This window comes from Clarias gariepinus, chromosome 2, assembly GCF_024256425.1.
Source record: "Clarias gariepinus isolate MV-2021 ecotype Netherlands chromosome 2, CGAR_prim_01v2, whole genome shotgun sequence".
Taxonomy (NCBI): Eukaryota; Metazoa; Chordata; class Actinopteri; order Siluriformes; family Clariidae; genus Clarias; species Clarias gariepinus.
The window spans coordinates 10,885,697-10,904,799 of record NC_071101.1 but is presented as its reverse complement, the minus strand read 5'-3'; the positions used below and the strand labels follow the sequence as shown (position 1 = coordinate 10,904,799).

Below are 19,103 nucleotides of genomic sequence, written 5' to 3'. Positions count from 1 at the left end.
AAGTTTGTCATACAGTAATTTGTTTAGTGGTACATCATGCAGGAAAAGGCATTGTTCATCAGTAAACTGTTCTTCGATGGTTGAGAGAAGTTGCTCTCGGAGGATGTTTTTGTACCACCCTTTTTTTTAACCGCTTTATTCTTAGGCAAAATTGAGTGAGCACACACCCTTGGCTGAGAAGTAACCCCACAAATGAATGGTCTCAGAATGCGTTACTGTTGGCATGCCTGCCACAGGACTGATGGTAGCACTCACTTTTTCTTTTCCCGGCAAGCTTTTTTTTCCGGATGCCCAAAACAATTGAAAGGGAATTGATCAGAGAAAATGACTTTACCCTAGTCCTCAGCAGTCCAATCATTGTACCTTTTGCAGAATATCAGTCTGATGTTTTTCCTGGAGAGAAGTGGCTTTTTTTATGCATGAGCTACCATCAGTCCTGTCTATTTTTGTGTGGGGTAGCTTCTTAGCCAATCGAGTGTGCTCACTCTAAGCGATTAGTAAATTAGGATTGGCATCTATAAATGTCAGTCTAAATGAAGCAGGTGTGGCTTCTTAAGTTGCCAGCCTAAGTGGGAACACATGTTCACTTTACGTATCAGTTGGAGTGTAGGAGCCATGGTCAATTACCTCACAAATCAGTTACATTTATTGCATTTGTATTGTATAAGATCAGATAGAAATTAACATTATGTTAAAAAATATACAAAAAAAAGATACAAGGTATTAGAAAATACATCTATACATGTCTGAGTTAACATTAGCTGTAGATTTGTGTGTTTCCTGACTACATTACATATTAAATTTTAAACATTTTGTCAACTAATCTGAGACGCAGCTGAACCCAAAAATAGTCTGCATGCCTGCATAGAACCATTTCTATGTCTTTAATTTTGAAAAGCACATGAAGTTATGCCATCACATGTCAAGTGTGATAAGAAATGTGACTTTTGGCTACACAGCAAGATTAAGGAATATAAATTATGTGCAAATTTTAGTGTTACTTATTCAGTCAATCGTGAATGTGTCGAAGCGGGAGACACTTGCATATTAACATAAGGAAATAATCGCCTGCACTTGATGGTCATGCTGCGACTCGCCTCACGGTTGAGTTGATGTGTTCACCACAATTTGCCTTCATTGCCCATAATGCCATTTTATGTCTGCTATCAAGTCTGTACAGCTTTGGAATGTAATGCACACATTCAGTCAGAGAGAGAGAGAGATAGAGAGAGAGAGAGAGAGAGAGAGAGAGAATCAAAAAGTTCATTTGTTGGTCTCTGTGAGGTAAGAGGGGTCATTTCTCTTGATACATGGACACAAATTCATGGTGATGATTTACATATTTTCACATTTATTTTTAATCCTGGAGAAGACAGGAAGCAGTTTGGATGTACGATTCATGTTCTCATGTCTAACTTACCTAGTGTCTCACTTTAAACCTGCTTAACAGGGACGGGGACCTGCTCTGCCGAGATAACGTTTCACGTAAGGTTTAAAAGGCAGGAAACAAATTACATTTGCTTATCAAAATATTGCTGGTCCTGCACACTCACCTCTAAACTGTCAGCGATTTTTGTTCTTTACTTTACACACTCCAGCGCCCGTGTGCACACAGAAGTGCGACCACACACACATACACACACACCCCTTTGGGAAATCAGAGAACCTGGAGATCTTCACACACTTCTCAACACTAGACGAGGATGTGTGCGTGCGCGTGTGTGTGTGTGTGTGTGTGTGTGTGCACGTGTGTTCTTCTTACTATCCCATTTGCCTCTACTGGTCTGCTGAAGCTCCTTTTACAGCATTAGTCACACACACACACACACACACACACACACACTTAATAACCTTCTGCACCACTCAGGTCGCAAAGATGAAAAAGGATGAAAAGTACACCATAACCATAAACACTTCTATTTTCATAAACCAAAATAAACAATACACACACACACACACACACACACAGTCCTACAAACTCTGCCATGACTACACGGAACACAAGGTGTGTAATATATTAGCAGCTGTTGAGATGTAAGTATAGTTGTTACAGGCCAATTACAGCCACAGTATTAGGGTTTAATATCCTTCCTGGCCTGGAAGAAAAAAAAGAGAGCGAAGGAGAGAAGAGCAGGAGGAAAGTGAGAGAGGGAGAGAAAGAGAGGACAATAACAACAGGGTGTGGAGAGGACACACCTGCTTGCCTTACAGGAGATTGTAAGAATGGGTGAGACAAAGAGAGAGCAAGAGAAAGAGACAGAAAGAGCAAGAGAATGACCACATGAATAAAGGAATTCAGCATGTATGGACAAGGAGACTCATGAAAAACAAAGAGAGATGGATGGAGACACAGAAAGGCAGCAAAAAGGAAGAGGAGAGAGGTTTAAGGTTTAAAACTATCAGAATATTCTTTAATGCCAGACTGCACGAATGTGCCATGGTGTGCCATGTTTTGGACTCAAACTCTGAATTAGGTAGTAAACAAATGCATGGTGCGAGTGAGTCACGGCTGCAGGTGCTGTCTTGCTTGAAACTCCCCACTGGTCCACTGCACATTTATTAAGACAGATTTTCACACACAAACAGCTACACAAACATTTATTCATCTTCAGTAAGCTCATGTGGAAGTAGATGGGAACATTGGTAAACTGGGACATGTTTATTATTTTTTTTTGCTACATAGTCTTTCTTGTCACTTCCTAGTCACCTTTATAACTTGAAGATGAGAACTTAAAATCATTTTTAAAATGTTTAAATGCAAAGATGAAAATACACAGGATCAATGCGAGGTGTCCCATTTGACCAATAATCACCACGTTACATATTTTACGTATCTGTACTTTACTTAGCTGTTACACTGTATTATTGGATACTTTTTACTTTTACATCCTCTATATCCTATAGCAAATATCTGTACTTTCTACTTCACTACATTTATGCATGGCACTGCATTACATAACCACAGTGATGTGTACAGCATTGGACTATTAACGATGCTGACAATCATGCATAATTGTGTGATTTGCCTTTCCACTGTGAAACGCCTAATCACGTAGCAGGTGTTTTAGTAACAGCATGTTCAGAGTCAAGAGAGAAACAAAGAGAAAGACTGAGAGAGAGAGAGGTCCTCTATGACTTAAAGGCTAATGTGAACTGATATAAGTTCAGTAATTTCAGTAGTTCAGTAAAATTGGTGGCTGATTGGAAGGTTGTGGGTTCCAGCCAGAGCACCAAGTGGCCACTGTAGAGCCCTTAAGCAAGGTTTGTTTCAGCAAGCTCTGAGCAAAATCTGCTCCCCTATCTGCTCTTACCACAGCTTCCGAATTTGGAGATGTGAAAAAAAAGATAATTTCACTTTGCTATAAGGTACTGTAGATGTGACAAATAAAATTAAATCCCAATCTTAAAGGAGAGCACTTTTTTTTGTTACTTTTGCGCAAATAATTAAATAAATTTCTCATATTTTTGCTTAAGTATTATTTTAGCTCTTTAAGAACTTTTTTCTTGATCAGGGACACAAATTGGGAGGAAAGACATCCTAGTAGTCCACTGCTACAGTCCAATGGACAGTGTTTCAAATCAACCCACTGGTATGTTTTTGGGAGGTTAGAAGAAACTGGAGAACCATGAGGACATGTGACGCCTGACACACACAGTACCCTGAGCTCAGGGTTGAATTTGAAGCCCTTGGTCTGTGCGGTGGCCGCATTATTGCTCATTTTCTTATTATTTTACAAGAACACTCTGCAATCTTTGTGCCTTAATATGATTAAAGTTGTAAGAACGCTCTGCAGAGGACATAGTGTATTAACTGTGGTAATTTAATTTAACATGGTCATAAGAAGAAAAAAAACCTAGGACACTAAGTTTAGTATTGAGGTTATCCATGCACTCAGTTTTTATATGGCAAGTTCTTTTGGAAGATTTGTGCTCTCCTTTAAATATAATGTGCCGTGATTTGGTCTGATGGATGAACTAGTCATCCACTGTGGCTTAGGTGTACTTCTTACTGTACATCCCCTATTGATTAAGATGCTTTAATTAAACTTCCCTTCTTTACCCGGGATACATTACGCACATACATAAAGGGAACACTCGCCTCTTCTGAGTGAGGATATTAAGGGTGTATCGGTTAGCTAGGTAAATTTTCACCCTGGAGATGCATTTAAACCTTAATTAATATAAACTACACTTAAATTTATCTTTAGGCAGTGTTGTCAAAGTATAATCAGTCCTGGGCATATTTTTGAGCCTTTTTTTTTTATTCATAAACTGAAGTCTATTCATTTTGACGCCTCTGGCACTATGTAGTAGAAGCATTATGTTTTCTTCTTGTCTGCACATTTATCTAAAATTCTTGGCACAATATTTAAAGAATAAGTGGTTGGATGTTGGTAGGATTTGTAAATAATTATCAGTGCGACTAACAGATTTTTAGGGGTCAAAGTCACAGCAAGGTCAAATGTCTGAGACCAGTTTTTTCTTCACAAGTGTCCTTCCTGTTTAAAGTTTAATGGTAAGGCTACTTGAGGAGCGCAAATTGGTAGCGAGAAAGAAAGAGAAGGCTTGATGGTGGCGGAGGCGTTGCCATCTGTTAAACATATTAATTTCTTTCTTTTGATTAACACCAATATCAGGCTCTGAAAATAAAATAGGACGAGTCAAGGAAAAAGTAGCATTCACAGAGACTACAGTATTAGTGTATGCACTATTAACACATAACATTTATAAACCTGATAAATGTTGTCTTTTATTATATAAAGTGTAGACTGTCAATTAGAATAATGTTTTTTTTTTAAATTAGAAAAACGTTGCTGACAGATGGTTAAAAAGCAGTCTCAGTGTAATAATTCAGACTAGATGGAACCAATTCTACATGGTGAAAGTAATAATTTTTTTAAATGTTTTTTCACGTTAATGGAATGTGATTTACTGAAGTGACTGACTGTAAAATTAACATCCACCCAACCTCTTATATAAGTCGACCGCCAATAAAACACCAATAAACTTCCAATCTAGATCTTCTTTTTAAACTAAAAAAAACATAATTTACTGGTAAGAAACAGATTTAAAAGATATGAGCATACATTTATTCCATCCTAACTATCTTTGCACTTCATTAACTTACAATTTACTTACATTCTTACATTAACTTACATTCTTACAATCTTTAATCACAGAAGCACACTTGCATGTCTGAATCTTTTTTTTTTTTTTCTTTTTTTTTTTTCATTAGGCTTGAATTGCGCGTCTTGTGAGAAATTTGAGATGTTAAGAAGGTGTTGAGAAGTAGGTACGAGTAGTATGCTGTTTTAATCATAGTTTGTGTAAGGGCCAGCTGAAACGGGGCCGTGGGCTGGATGTGGCCTGCAGGTCCATGAGTTTGACATGAAATGTATCTTCAGGTATGATTGAAAATAGTCTGTGTAATTGAACAAATGAGTTTTGACTTGTTTTTAGCATTGCCTGGAGGATCCAGTCATAAATTACCTTCAGTGTATAAAAATCTCTTAACTTTTATTAATATCCAGTGGATTGCACACCTCCTAGGCACATTGGTGAGAAGACCTTATGGAGGGTGCAGACACACTCACACGCACATGGGAAGATTTTCTACTAAATGGATTGATTGAGATCATCTTTAAGTCCCTTTTACTCATTCATTCACGGCGTTACTGTTGTCTATCACTCACTCATCTCTTTTGCTGACTTATTTACCATTTAATCACTCATTCATTAATTCAATAATTGACTCAATCACTGTCTTACTGACTCAATCATTTACGCAATCACCTATTCCTTCATTTATTGTCATTAGCTTAGTCACTAACTCACACACCAATAAATAACTAATTTGCTGACATTCACTTACTTAATCACTTGTGCTTTTACTCAATTATTCACCAACTTATTTTCTCACCCAATCATTGACTCACTCACACACCCACCCACTTATTTATTAATATATCTTTATAAAAACTATTTATAAAAGATTTATTTGCTTATTACATTTTTGAATAACTTATTTATTCATTTATTTCTTTATTCTTTAACTCAAAGATTTATTCGCTTTTTCCATAAATGTTTCCATTTGCTCATTAATTTAGGTTTTATCACTTGCTCACTCTCTTACTAACTCTCTGATTCATTTACTCACCCAGTCATTGAGTCATTTATTCATTGATTCATAAACTCAAAGACGTATTCACTTATTTATTATCTGACTCTTACACTTACTTACTGACTTACTGACTCATTTACTCATCGATTACTTGTCCACTAACTCACTGACTTATTCGCTTGCTCAATCACTCACTGACTCACTGACTTCCTCTTCACTGACTTTGACTCAACTCAACCAACTTCATTCCTTTGCACAAATGTTCATTACACACACATACACACACATCTCCCACTAATGCCATGCTACCGAAGCCAAATGCCTTTAGGAGAATTCCAGCTTTCATCTAATTCTGTCTAAACTCCATGAATCAGACATATTGAGCTAAATGTGACAGTTTTAAGCCTTACAGTTTTGCAAAATGTCTTGTTCAGACTTAGTGAAACCTAAACTACAGACTTTTTTTTTTATTCAACTTGCTTTTGTAAGTCTAAACGCACACAACTCCTTTGCACTAAAAATACAAAATCATTTGTAAATCATGTTGGCCTTTATGGTGTTAGTTTTTTTTTATAATTAGGGGTGTAACTGTACACATGTTCACTCCATACCACACATATGTATGTATGGGACGTACAGTCTAGCTTTAACTAGCAATTTTAAACGGGCGCCAATCTATCTCAGAGCAATATAAATTTGATTAATGATTATTTAAATTATAAATCAGCTTTACACTGTTAGTGGAAATTTGACATTCAGTGTTATGTTGCTTTTTGATTAACCTAAAGCTAACACTTATAACTCGGTGTAACTCATTTAAAGGTAAGAACTTTGTTTATTTCTGACGCTGTGTGCAGCCATGCTGATTTAGCATCACTCTGTAAACAGGGAAAAAACTTGCCTTGAGAAATGTACGCCCCATGTTGACTTCTGTTGTGGTGTCAGTGTGTCACCCAATTTATTAATGTGAATCAGAATGTGCAGATGCAAATCAGTTCATTATCATATGATCATCTGTTAGTTCTTCATCCAAGTAACTGGAACATTTTTATACAAAAGGTCCCACAAACGCTCTGAGCCAGATACAGAGTTTCAGTAAAATAAATAACAATATAATTGAACTATAAATAAACCAGCATAGGCTGTTGAAGTTGGAACACAGTTACTTCAGCTTGTATTTAGATGTAGTGTAAGTTACTATGAGTAGCTGAATCACATAAAGCCATGTGTAAAAATGAGTGTCCCATCTTTAAATTCTATTCTTTAAATTTTATTTTTTTGTGTAAAAACTTAATAAAAATCATGTTATCGTAGCCTCATAACCTTCGCAAACAGCCACATATTACTTTTTTAACCATGGCATCATTAATTTAACAGAAATTATGTCAAAAAGAAACTTAAAACTTACAGGCAATACGAAATACCCTTACTGCTCCAAAAGGATTTAAAAGGGTAATTTGCAGCCAAGTACTGCTAATTATCAAACCTTGATTGAATGATCATCAGCAGGTTGGCAGACGTCTATAAAAGCACACGTTTTGGCAGTTTTCTGGTCTGGAGCATTCAGGTGTGTGGTAACACAATGCCAAGAGATAAAGATAAAAGCAAATGGACTTGGAGAAGCAGTTGTTGCTGGAAAGGGTTACAAAACCATTTTTAAACTATTTGAAGTTCCTCGTTCTACAGTGAAAAAAATTATGCACAAATGTGAAAAGCTGGAGCGGCACAGTGGTTTGGTGGTTAGCACTGTCGTCCTGCACTTCCAGGCTTGGTGGGTTTCCTCCGGGTACTCCGGTTTTCTCCCAAAGTCATACAGATTAGGCTATTTGGCTTTCCCAAAAAATTGCCTATAGTGTGTGTGGGTGAGCGTGTATATGCGATGATTGGCACCATGTTTATGCCCTTTAGGCTCCAGGTTCCCCAGGACAGATGCTCAGAAAAATACAAAATAATAAAAAACTAAGAGCTACATCTTAGACTCTACAAGCCTCACTGAGCATGTTAAATGTTAAAGTCCATGACATGCCAATTGGAAGATAACTGAACAGGTCTATTTTGCTTGGAAGGGTTGTAAGTAAAAACATTTTATATAAAGGTTCTCCGAGATTTGCAAAGCTCCATCTGAACAAACCACAAGACTTCTGGAACGTCCTATAAATGTCATATAGACAAATGAGACCAAAGTGGAGTCGTTTGGCCTTAATACCCAACACCATGTTTGGCTAAAAACCCAACAGCATTTTCACAGAAACACCTCGTACCCACTGTCAAGCATGGTAGTGGAGGGGTGATGATTTAAGCTTGTTTTTGTAGCCACAGGACCTGCGCATCTTCCAGTCATTGAGTCAACCATGAACTCCTCTGTATACAGGAGTATTCTAGAGGCATAAGTGAGGCCATCTGTCCGACAGCTACAACTCGGTCATGCAACAGAACAATGATCCAAAACACACTAGTAAAGAATGGCAGAAAAATAAAAGAATCAAGGTTTTTAAAGGCGTGGTCGAAGTCCAGACCTCAACCCAACTGAACAAATGCCAAAAAACCTCAATGAACTAAAGCAATGTTATAAAGAAGAATGTATTTGCCTAATACTACGATCAGATGATTTTTTTATGCTTTTACCCCAAAAAATGAAAAGAGGGGGTGTTAACTCTTACACATGACAGTACAACTACATGAATAGACTCCCCAAACCATTACCATGCAACACACACACACACGTACACATAAACATACAGAAACCACCTGACCTTGTCCAACACCTGAGTGTGTTTGTGTTACTGCTGATTTGGGTCACTGCTTGACCCTAACGCTCTGAGGTCTGATCTTACCTTCTACGATCTCGTTCCCGTGCTCAGGCTCGCCGTTCTGCTTTGCGCTTTGAGTCACTGGGCTGCTGTCACTCACCTCTGACCTTGAAGCTGTGAACCAATACACACTGTTACACACAACACTTCAGGAAACAGACTGCTTGCTACACTTATGCTCGATGTATTGGTCACTGTTTAGATCTACAGGACGTTTCAAACATTTCTGAGTGTTCCTGTTGAGGTAGAAGTGTCTAAGGAGCTGGATGTACTCATGTATTTTAAATTTTTGTGCATGCTCTAACAAATATTAGTAAGATTAAATCCTAATTAGGCATCCTATTGATCATTTATAATCTCTTGTCGACATTTAAGCTAGTTTTGACTTGTTTTTGTCAAACTGGTGCATCAAGCTTAGGTAGAAATGTTTGTCTTGCTAACGAAAACACAAATAAGAAATTCTCAGATATACTGTATGTAGTACGAGTCAAAATTTCAAATCACATTTAAATCATGTACTGTAGCACACATCACTACCTCCGCCACTACCATCTGTCATTCTGCATCTGGACAGACTAGTTTATATTGAACCCAGAAAGAGAATGCATAAGTTTTTTTTTTGGTTTGTGAAGACTTTTTATTTTTTACATCATACATTATAAATAGTCTGTGTTTGAGTTCCATGAGCTTGTCCTTGATCTTGACAGGTCCCTTGTGTGCTTTTATTTTGGCTCAGAGCTGTGTGCTTTATGCATATGTGCCTTATCTCTTGCACTCTCCATCTTCTTTTGTTGTAATAATCAAACATGGCTGAAGACATTGTAAGACCCTCAAGATCAAAATAGAAAGGATATATGAGGGGTGTTCAAGTCAAACCAGGACTTTCGACTGTGTAGAATAACAGAACACTGTTCTAAGTATAAAAACTACCTTTATTTCTCTATATAATCTTCTGCTACACTAAAGTGCTTATCCCAGCGTTTCACTAGTGCTTGGATACCATCAAGGTAGAAAGTTTTCTCAGTACGTCAGAGCCATGGTCGGACTGCCTGCTTCATGTCTGGCCCCCGAGGAACTCCTTTAATGGCCCTAACATGATGAAATGGCTTGGAGCGAGGTCAGGACAATAACTTCCAGCTGAGTTCCAGTAATGTGTATAAGTGGTGTTGATAAATGATTGTGTGTAGAGTTCCTACAGACAGACACGTCCCTTCTGCAAGCTGCCGACAAGTTATCCATCCATTTTCAAGCATCAGGCATTAAACTCGTTAAATGTTGAAAGAAGTGAGGGCGGTCGTCTCCATGCCACCTCGTCATTTACAGATGTACGGTCTTCTTTAAAACGCACCAATTAAAAGTTTTACTGAAGCTAAGAGTCTTACCACCGTATTGTGCTTGAAGTATTCTGTTAATGTCTGTAAATTAGTTTTACCCTTCATTCACGGTTTTTGAGGGCCCTTCACAGAATGACATGTTTAAGCTTAAAACCTGGAAAGCATTTTGCTTTTGTGGCTGAAAACCTGCTGATATATTGAGGAAAATATTTTATAGCATACACCAGGTATACCAATAAACTCCTTTACAGCACAATATATTGACTTACAATAATGTTCCACAGTAAACTACACACCATAACACTAACTACTCATAACTCATCGTAAACTCCGTATGAAAAATTCTGATCAATTCACATGACCGGAAGAATTATTCAGATCATTCTGCAATAAATAAATTACAAAATTAATAAATAAATTGTATAAGCTGATAAATTACCTTTATATGTTCCCAGGAGTGGCTTACTATTCTGACTGCCACTGATGGTGAAGACTTTAAAGCTGTACTCTTTACTGTTATCAAAATCGTTTATCACAGCCTTGGTGCTTTCCTTCGACACCTGCACCTCTCTCTCTCTTTCTCCTGCAACCCAAGAACATGGGGGAAAAGTGTGATTCACTGTCAGTGTGCATCTGATGTGAGAAACATTGCACCAGGTGCTGAAATTCATCAAAATGTGCCCTTTTTAAAAATAAGAGTTGGTAGTGTATTAATAATGAATAAACATCTGAGGATTAACCAGAAATAAAACAATGATCCTTATTGGATGAGCTGGTCCAAAGAGGTTTTGGAGACAATAACAGGGGATCTCCTTGAAAAATGAAAAAGGCAAACAATGAAGTCCAAAGAGTACCAGATATACTGTAGTAAAGTAAATATTGGGATAATAATCGTTTTAGGGTTTGTTTGTTTTTTTTCAGAACATTTTAAAGACTTTAATGTAATGATGTCAGAACAATATTGACTATATTAAGATGGAATAGAAAAGGTGGAACAAACAATTTCCAAACCAAATTAATACCAAACTGGTGGCATGAGCAGGACCTGAACTTCACTGCAGCAGGAACACTACACTGTTGCAGTTCCCAAACATATGTAGAGTGCTATAAAAAAGAATTTAGGTTAAACAGCAGGATAACGATAAAATTAATTGTATTGGAGTCCTGACTTAAATCCAGGGGAATGACCTTAAACAGGGCAATTCATGAAAACTATTCTGCAAAGCAGAGTGGGCCAAAGTTCCAGCACACTGATGTGAAAGACTCATTGTGAGTCATCACAAATGCTTGGTTGCAGTTGTTGCCACAGAGGGTCACAATAACTTATTTACATAGGGCCAGGTAGGTTTTGGACAGCTTTTGTCCCCTTAATAATTGAAATCATTATTTAAAACCTACATTTTGTATTTACTTGGGATATCATTATGTAATATTAAAATGAGCTTGATGACCTGAATCATTTAAGTGTGATAAATTTATGCAAATATGGAAAAAAAAAATCAGCAATACTTTTTCACAGCACTGTACATAAGAATGTGTGCCACAAACATCATATTACAATAAAGTAATTTCTGATCTAATATGGAAGGAAAAAAATAATGAAACAAAGAGGTGCTGTAACACTACAACATTCAGAGATGCAGGAAGCTGTTTCTGTTTCAATCTCTGATCAAAATTCTCAACCTTGTTAAAAACTTTAAAAAGTATGGATGTAAATGTATTAATGCTCTAAAAGAAGGTCAAACACCAGTTGTTTTAAGGTTGTATTTGCAATGTTGTGTTTAAGTTGTTTAAGTGTCATTTGGTCCAAGTCATTCTAACTTTTAAAAACAGCATTGTCTCTACATTGAACCAGATCACAACGATCATCCAAAATTGAGATTCCTGCTTGATGGATATAAACTGGAGGACTGGATGAGAGCTCTATCAGGAGTGAAAGCAAAAAAAGGAGAAAAACACCCTTAACTCAAGAGATTTTTATACAAAGAGGTTATTTTGCAAATTATAATTCTACCAAAGTAGCTTTGGTCATGTAAGTGTAAAAACACTGGATCAGGTCCAAATCAATACAGATAACTGGGACACTGGCAGGTGAGTGTGGCTAATTTTATATTGGTGTGTGTGTGTGTGTGTGTGTGTGTGTGTGTGTGTGTGACCCAGTTTCTTGCTGGAGGTGGTATGATAATAATGTTAGGGAAACAGAAATGAGGAAAAAAATATATATTTAAATGGTCATACTCTCTTTCTTTGTGTCTTCCCCAGTGAAAGAGCCTCACTGGTCATATTCAACTACATTTTTCATTTTTTTACATCACGGTCCACACATACACTCTGCCCTCTGAGAGACTCTGGAAGAGAGTCAACCCATCCAAATGTGGCCTGAAGACAACAAACTTTCAAGAAAATATTTAAATATTCACAAAAAACTGTGAATCCATGCTCTGTCTGCTCTGTCTAAGTAGACACCACAGACGTACAAAAGCTTCATTACTAAAAGAGGACAAATATTACATTTCTTGCACATGTAAAAAATTGTTCTCATCAGAATCATATAAAAAGTGTGTTTTGAAAAAACAAAGGAGACAGACTTTCTGTGTGGATCCTGATCACAGCTGAGTTTTGTCTCATACAACCAGTAGGCACATCATGAAACAAAGATACTGTGTAGGCACGATGAAGTGAAAGGTCACAGAGAATTCAACAAGACTCCTACGCTTTACATTTTCTGTATTTAAAAAAAAATATGAAAGATTTCAAAATAATAATCATAAATTATTCATTAATTGTGTTGTTGTGTTCGTAAATATCCGAAGAGATTTCACTTTAGGTGACTGAATTAAGCAAAGGAAAGCCAAAACCTAGACAGGGAGGGTAAATGAGGTCTGAGGTTAAAGACTTTCTAACCTATTACCATACAGATTAAAACAAGATACAGCACATGGTTTACTCTCGTTTTAATATTTTGTGCACATGTGACCAGGTCACCCAGATTGAGTCCCCTTTCACTGTTATTATATTATATTATATTATATTATATTATATTATATTATATTATATTATATTATATTATATTATATAACCTCCGCTCTTCTGGGAGGCTTAATGCTAGATTTTGAAGCGTAACTACAAGCTCCAAGTGCATTAGTGAGATCAGGCACTGGCGTTGGATGCGGAGGTCTAGAGTACACTTGATATTTCAGTTCATCAGTTCAAGTGGGAGAGGTTCAGGTCAGGGCTCACGATCATGCTCCAACTGGTTTGGGTCTCTCCAGTAAAGAGCAGTTGTAATGCTACAGCATTCAAAGACATTCTATACAATTGTGTGTACATCTTGGTAGGAACAGTTCGGGGAATTACGCACTATAAATGCACTCAGAGGGAAGCAGGAACTCATTATGAATCAATCATTATGAACTCAACTTGAATGTCCCAGCAATATTGGGCTCTCAAATTTGTATTTTTTTCTGGGACAGAATGATTTTTCACAATTACGTTAAAAATTTTATTTCAATATAAAAATCTATTAAAGACAAATATTAAGGTGAGGTACAGTATACCAGGTACCTTAGACATAGGCTATAGTATAAATATAGGATACTATGGTGTACTATAATATACTATGTACTGTTTACTATATAAATTTTTCTATATCAAGGTTAAAAAAAAACTATGGTATTACCTTCCTTTTAATATTTATACTATAGTATATATATATTTTTTTTCTTATGGCCTGAACCAAAGTTGCTTAGCTTTCTTTCCTTTTCACCATCCTGGTTTATATTTGATGTGTGAGAACTTGCCAGCATGAGCTGTACTGAACATGTACTCACCTGCCTACTTTTTTCTACATCTGTGATAGTGATGTTAACAACTGAAATGTGCAATGAACATATTACATATGCATCAGCACGTCAGCTTTTCAATTTACATTTTATTAATCATGCACAAACTTTATCTATTTATGTAATCGTTTTCCCTGTGTCTGTTTTAGTGTTATTTTTTACTTGTTGTACTGAGTTGGACTCTTTTATTGACTTGAGTTTCCAGTATTTATTGCATGTCAGTGGTATTTACCTGCACCTTCTGCACTGCACTGTCTGTGTATTTGTAGCCTGTATTTTTGTGTGGTCTTTGTTATGCAAGTTCAATAGTGCTCTTATTACTGTTGTAGTATCACCTGCCAATGTAGCTTAAGCATCTTAGATTTGACAGCAGCTTCTGATACTGTGTATTATCACCACTGGCTGATAGAAGTTCCTCAGTCAGTATTAATGCCTTCTCGTCTCCATCTGCTTCTCTCACTCGAGGTGTACCCCAGAGGTCCAAATTGGGTCCTACTATTTTTGTATTATATCTGCTTTCCCTAGGGGCTATCTTTTAGAAACATGGAATTCTTGATCTATGATTACCTACAGATTTATCTTCCTATCAATCCAAATGGAGTGAATCTGATAGTGTCTTGAAGAAATAAAATCATGGCTGACATTAAAATTAATAAAGTATACAAAGGTGAAAAAACCATTGTGGTTCAATTCAGCGCTTTTGTCCTTTTCTAGCACATTTGGCATTTATCTTGTTTCTTTGGCTCCTTTCATAAAACCATTTGTAAGGAATTTGGGAGTGATATGTGACTTTTGAGAAACAGATAAACTCAGCCATAAAAAAGCAATTTCTTTCAATTCAGATTACTTTCAAAAATGAAGCCTTTACTGTCCTTTCTATTTAGATCTTGGAATGGCTATAGATGCATTTATTAGCTCCAGGTTAGATTACATTAATACAATCCCACAATCATCCCTGAACAGGTTACAGCTGGTTCAAAATGCTACTCCTCTTTTTCTGACTAGTACAGTACATGTAGGCGAGAACCAGTAACCCCTGTTTTGACTTTCAGATCGTTTTAACGTTGATTTTAAAGTACTTATGTTTGTCTATAAAACGTAAAATACTTCAGCCCCCAAATACTTGGGAGTTGACTTTCTACAGCCCCATTCCTCATCACACTTAGAGCCTCCCATTAGCTTCTTTTATATGTACCAAGGGCCAAGTACAAGAACAGAGGTGATTGAGCTTTTGGTTATTCCCTTTGGCTTTTAATTCATAAAAGGTTTTTTTTTTTTTTCTTTTTGACTTTTACCTTATTGTGTGGTATTTTGTTGTTGTTTTTATTTTGCTTTATTGTTAAAATAAGTACTGTTCATTGTAAAGCACTTTGGTAATGGCTCATTATAAAAGGTTATATATAAACAAAATAAACTTGATTAGCCTTGCTTTAGTTTTTACCTGTTTTGTTTAGAATTTATTTATTTAATCATTACTTTAATAAACAACTGTCTGCAGTTGAATCCTGTTACAACTCTCTTGATAATTTATATCTGTAATATGCCGGATGAGAATAAAATAAGAAAATTGAATTATAGACGATTCAAGAACCTGGAGCACACTTTTTTTCTAAAATCAACACAGGGTTTGAAATTACATATACAAGGTCAATACTATGTATACACTGAGGTATTAACTGATTAAAGTCTGATTGAAGTCCTGAAATGTCTTTTAATTTGCCAAGCCCAGTGCCTCTCAGCTTCCTGTTAGTGATGATGATTGTCTACAGCTGGTAGCTTTTCTCCGCCAACATGAAAAGGGTTTTTATCCACACCCGTTGGATTGTACCACCTGTTAATCATGGTGGTGGTAGTACCATGATGCTTTGGATCTGTTTTGCTGCCAGGGGAACTGGTCCATTGCAAGTAAATTGAATTGAACAAACACACATCAAAGCTGATTGTGGAATATATAAAGCAAACTTTACGCTTTTGGAGTTTCAGGCCTGTCAAAACTTTGTGGATTGTGTTTCCGAGTCAGGTGTTTTACGAGCCCTGCTAACTCAGCCAAGACTATTCCAAATATCTAACAGAAGCTTGTTGATATCTACTAAACGTGATACTTGCTAAGGGACGCTCAACTACATATTAGATAAACCCACAGTTCATTAAATCCTGTGCACCAAAGTCTTGTGGTTTTCCTCTATTAAAGATGAATGTTCCACAATTATACTGCCTCAGAGAAAGTCTAGTTTAAAGAAATCATTTCAAGCCCAATGTTGCCATGATATTCATGTTTATTATACTGTACGTACTGTATAATGGTCAGGAATACACACTTAGGACTATATAGTGTGTCATTTTGCATATACTCTGTTGTCAGTATTTTAAATTGTCCATGACCATTGCAAACAAGGAAAATTAATTTATAGGTGTAAAATCATTTAATGTGCATTATTACACTTGAAGTATGCACTGTGTTCATTTTGAACACAATCACAGAGTACTTTGATTTTTGGTAAATGTTACACTTACCATGAATAAAGTATAAGTTTTAACTTACAACCAGAGTATTACTTATAGCTGTATAACTTAATGCAACTGTTAATTACTTATAACTAATAATAATAAACTAATAATTTAATGTCTGTTTACATCCAAACTAGGCCACAGCAGAGCTTATCTTCAGCTGGCACAATGGGCAGCTGGATTTTTGTTTTACTGATCGGCTTAATATATGTTCGTTTGCTTACCTGAGCCAGAGCTGTAGAAGACTCTGAAGCCGTCAAATTCTCCTTTCGGCTCCTTCCAGGAAACACTGAGCATACCTGGGCCTAGCTCCTTAAAACGCAATCTTCTAGGAGCAGGCACTGCAAACACACACACATGCGCAGAAAAAGCACACACACAAAACACAAACTATTTGTACAATATTCAGGTGAATGTGATTTATGTTTAAAAGTATTCCAAGAAACTTTCAAGGAAAGAGTTTGACATGCCCGTACCTTCCAATCATTGGAGGTGCAACGCCACAGTGCTACGGCAATGTACCACCATTTATAGATAATTAATATACGTATACTGTATGGAATTAGAATTATTCAATTCACCAAGAAGTGGTACAGTATTAGTGTTGTGGCTGGACGATGTACAGTATATTTTTATATCTGATCCTTTAAGGATAAGTTACGGTAGTTGTCATGTAGTCATTAATCAATGTTTACTAATATTTTAATATCATTTCAAGTTTGCCTGACCATCTTTAATCTGAAAGCAACATTACTACATTTTCATTACTACTTCACTTCCATTATTCTTTAAGACCTAAAACAAGTCCTTTTTTTTTTTTTTTTTTTTTTTGATAATGGTTTTAGAAAGTAGAAATCCAAAGATTGGAAGGTACACAGTCTAACAGGATTGAATGTTTACCATCTGCAAAGCAAACACACTCATCATGAAGCAGCTTGAAATCTCCACGATAAGGTTAGGGAGTATGTTTTGACTGGCAGATGGTGATTAAATTAGTCTGAGCTCTATACAGAGAGAGAGAGTTTTTCATCCATCTGTGTTCAAGAAACAGGTATTAGAGAAACCCACAGATGTCAAAAAGAGTCGGGTAACACGCTTTTCCCTTTATAGATTTGTTAGTAATGAATTTGTTTATTCAGCTCTGGAAGACAGGCTCAGGAACAGAGCCTGACCTAACCAGAGGTCATACAGAGGAAAGATAAATCTTGCATTCGAATACTGTCTTTAAAATGCCCTTATTGACATCCCTGTGTATCACTTCAGTCGCCATTTTCAGCACACAAGAAGCGGAGATTCATGCTGCTAAAGATTGTAATTAAAAAATAATACAAATACAAACTGATTATTTATAAATTTTGAATCAAACTTGTTTGCAGAGCTCATAAAATCCAAATATGGCTACAGTGATTATGGGGAAGTCAAAGAGGGTGTGTTAAAGCAGTGTTAGAATGCAGTTGCAAACTGTTGGCTCTGTTTTGTGTCTATTTCTCTTTAGAAAAATGGAACAAATCAGACGGACAGACAGAAAGACAGTGAGCATGTTCACCATTCAGCATTCTTCATTTCATTGCAGCTCCACAGGCAAAACTTATCCAATCCCATGCCAACACACACACACAGGCGCAAGTACACATACCTCACACTCACCCATAACTGTATCGGTACTACACTACATCTGTCTAAAACTACTGTATATGCACTCATTCCCACAAACTCATTCTCAGTGTTTGTGTCGCAGTTAGCAAGCAAAGATGCTACAATACATTTTACATACCCACACTGACTGAGAGACCAGTATGAGGGTTTCGTACAGGTATGTAAAGAACAGCCTGATTACTGCTAATATTAGAGATTATACAGTAAGGATGCATCAAGTCAAGCATTGTATAATAATATACCAAAAACACAAACCTCAACATGAGGAAGGGGGCTTTCTGCAGAGCTTTTGCGATTCTGTAAAATGAAGATCTTTCTCTCTTCTGAATTGGATGCTAAAGTACATCCTGGTTCAGTGCAGTGCTGTTTATTCATTATATCATGCATTTAATTCATAATGTTGACGCCCAGTCATTGGTTGTTTTTACGAGCTAAAAAGTCGTAAACTCTGTCCTCTTTTTTTTAAAAGTCAGTTTTCTGTATTGTTCAATGTTGAAAAGAGAAATTAACATAATATTTCATGTGAATCTCACCAGGTAAACTTACTGGGTAAAAGCCAACTAAAATAAACAGGATATAGTTTGTTGTTGTTTTTGGCTGCTTACAATAAGGGTATAGTTTATGTTTTTATCAAGTCAAAATTGAGGTGCACATAAGTACATTACCATATGTTTTATTCTCTATAATTTTCCTGCTTTGCACACCGAATGTGAGGTTTGTCACTAGGACAAAATCAGCTTCGACTCATTTGAAGCTTCTGCAGTTTAACTGAGTTAAAGTGCTAATGCTGTAATTTTGAAAGCTACCAACCCAGTTTAGCTCAGTGGGCCTG

The 19,103-nt window shown here is 36.5% G+C and overlaps 1 protein-coding gene across 3 annotated transcripts in view; it reads right to left on the bottom strand.

Annotated features, from left to right (window-relative positions):
* Positions 1 to 19,103, bottom strand: part of LOC128507126 (collagen alpha-1(XIV) chain-like) — a 93,278-nt gene that overhangs the window by 66,851 nt on the left and 7,324 nt on the right. For all 3 annotated transcript variants that reach the window (XM_053477794.1, XM_053477777.1, XM_053477785.1), the window contains exons 3-5: positions 16,840 to 16,956; positions 10,705 to 10,848; positions 8,956 to 9,045 (exon numbers count right to left, since the gene is read on the bottom strand). In XM_053477794.1, the coding sequence (XP_053333769.1) occupies positions 8,956 to 9,045; positions 10,705 to 10,848; positions 16,840 to 16,956 (351 nt within the window). The remainder of the gene's footprint in view (positions 1 to 8,955; positions 9,046 to 10,704; positions 10,849 to 16,839; positions 16,957 to 19,103) is intronic.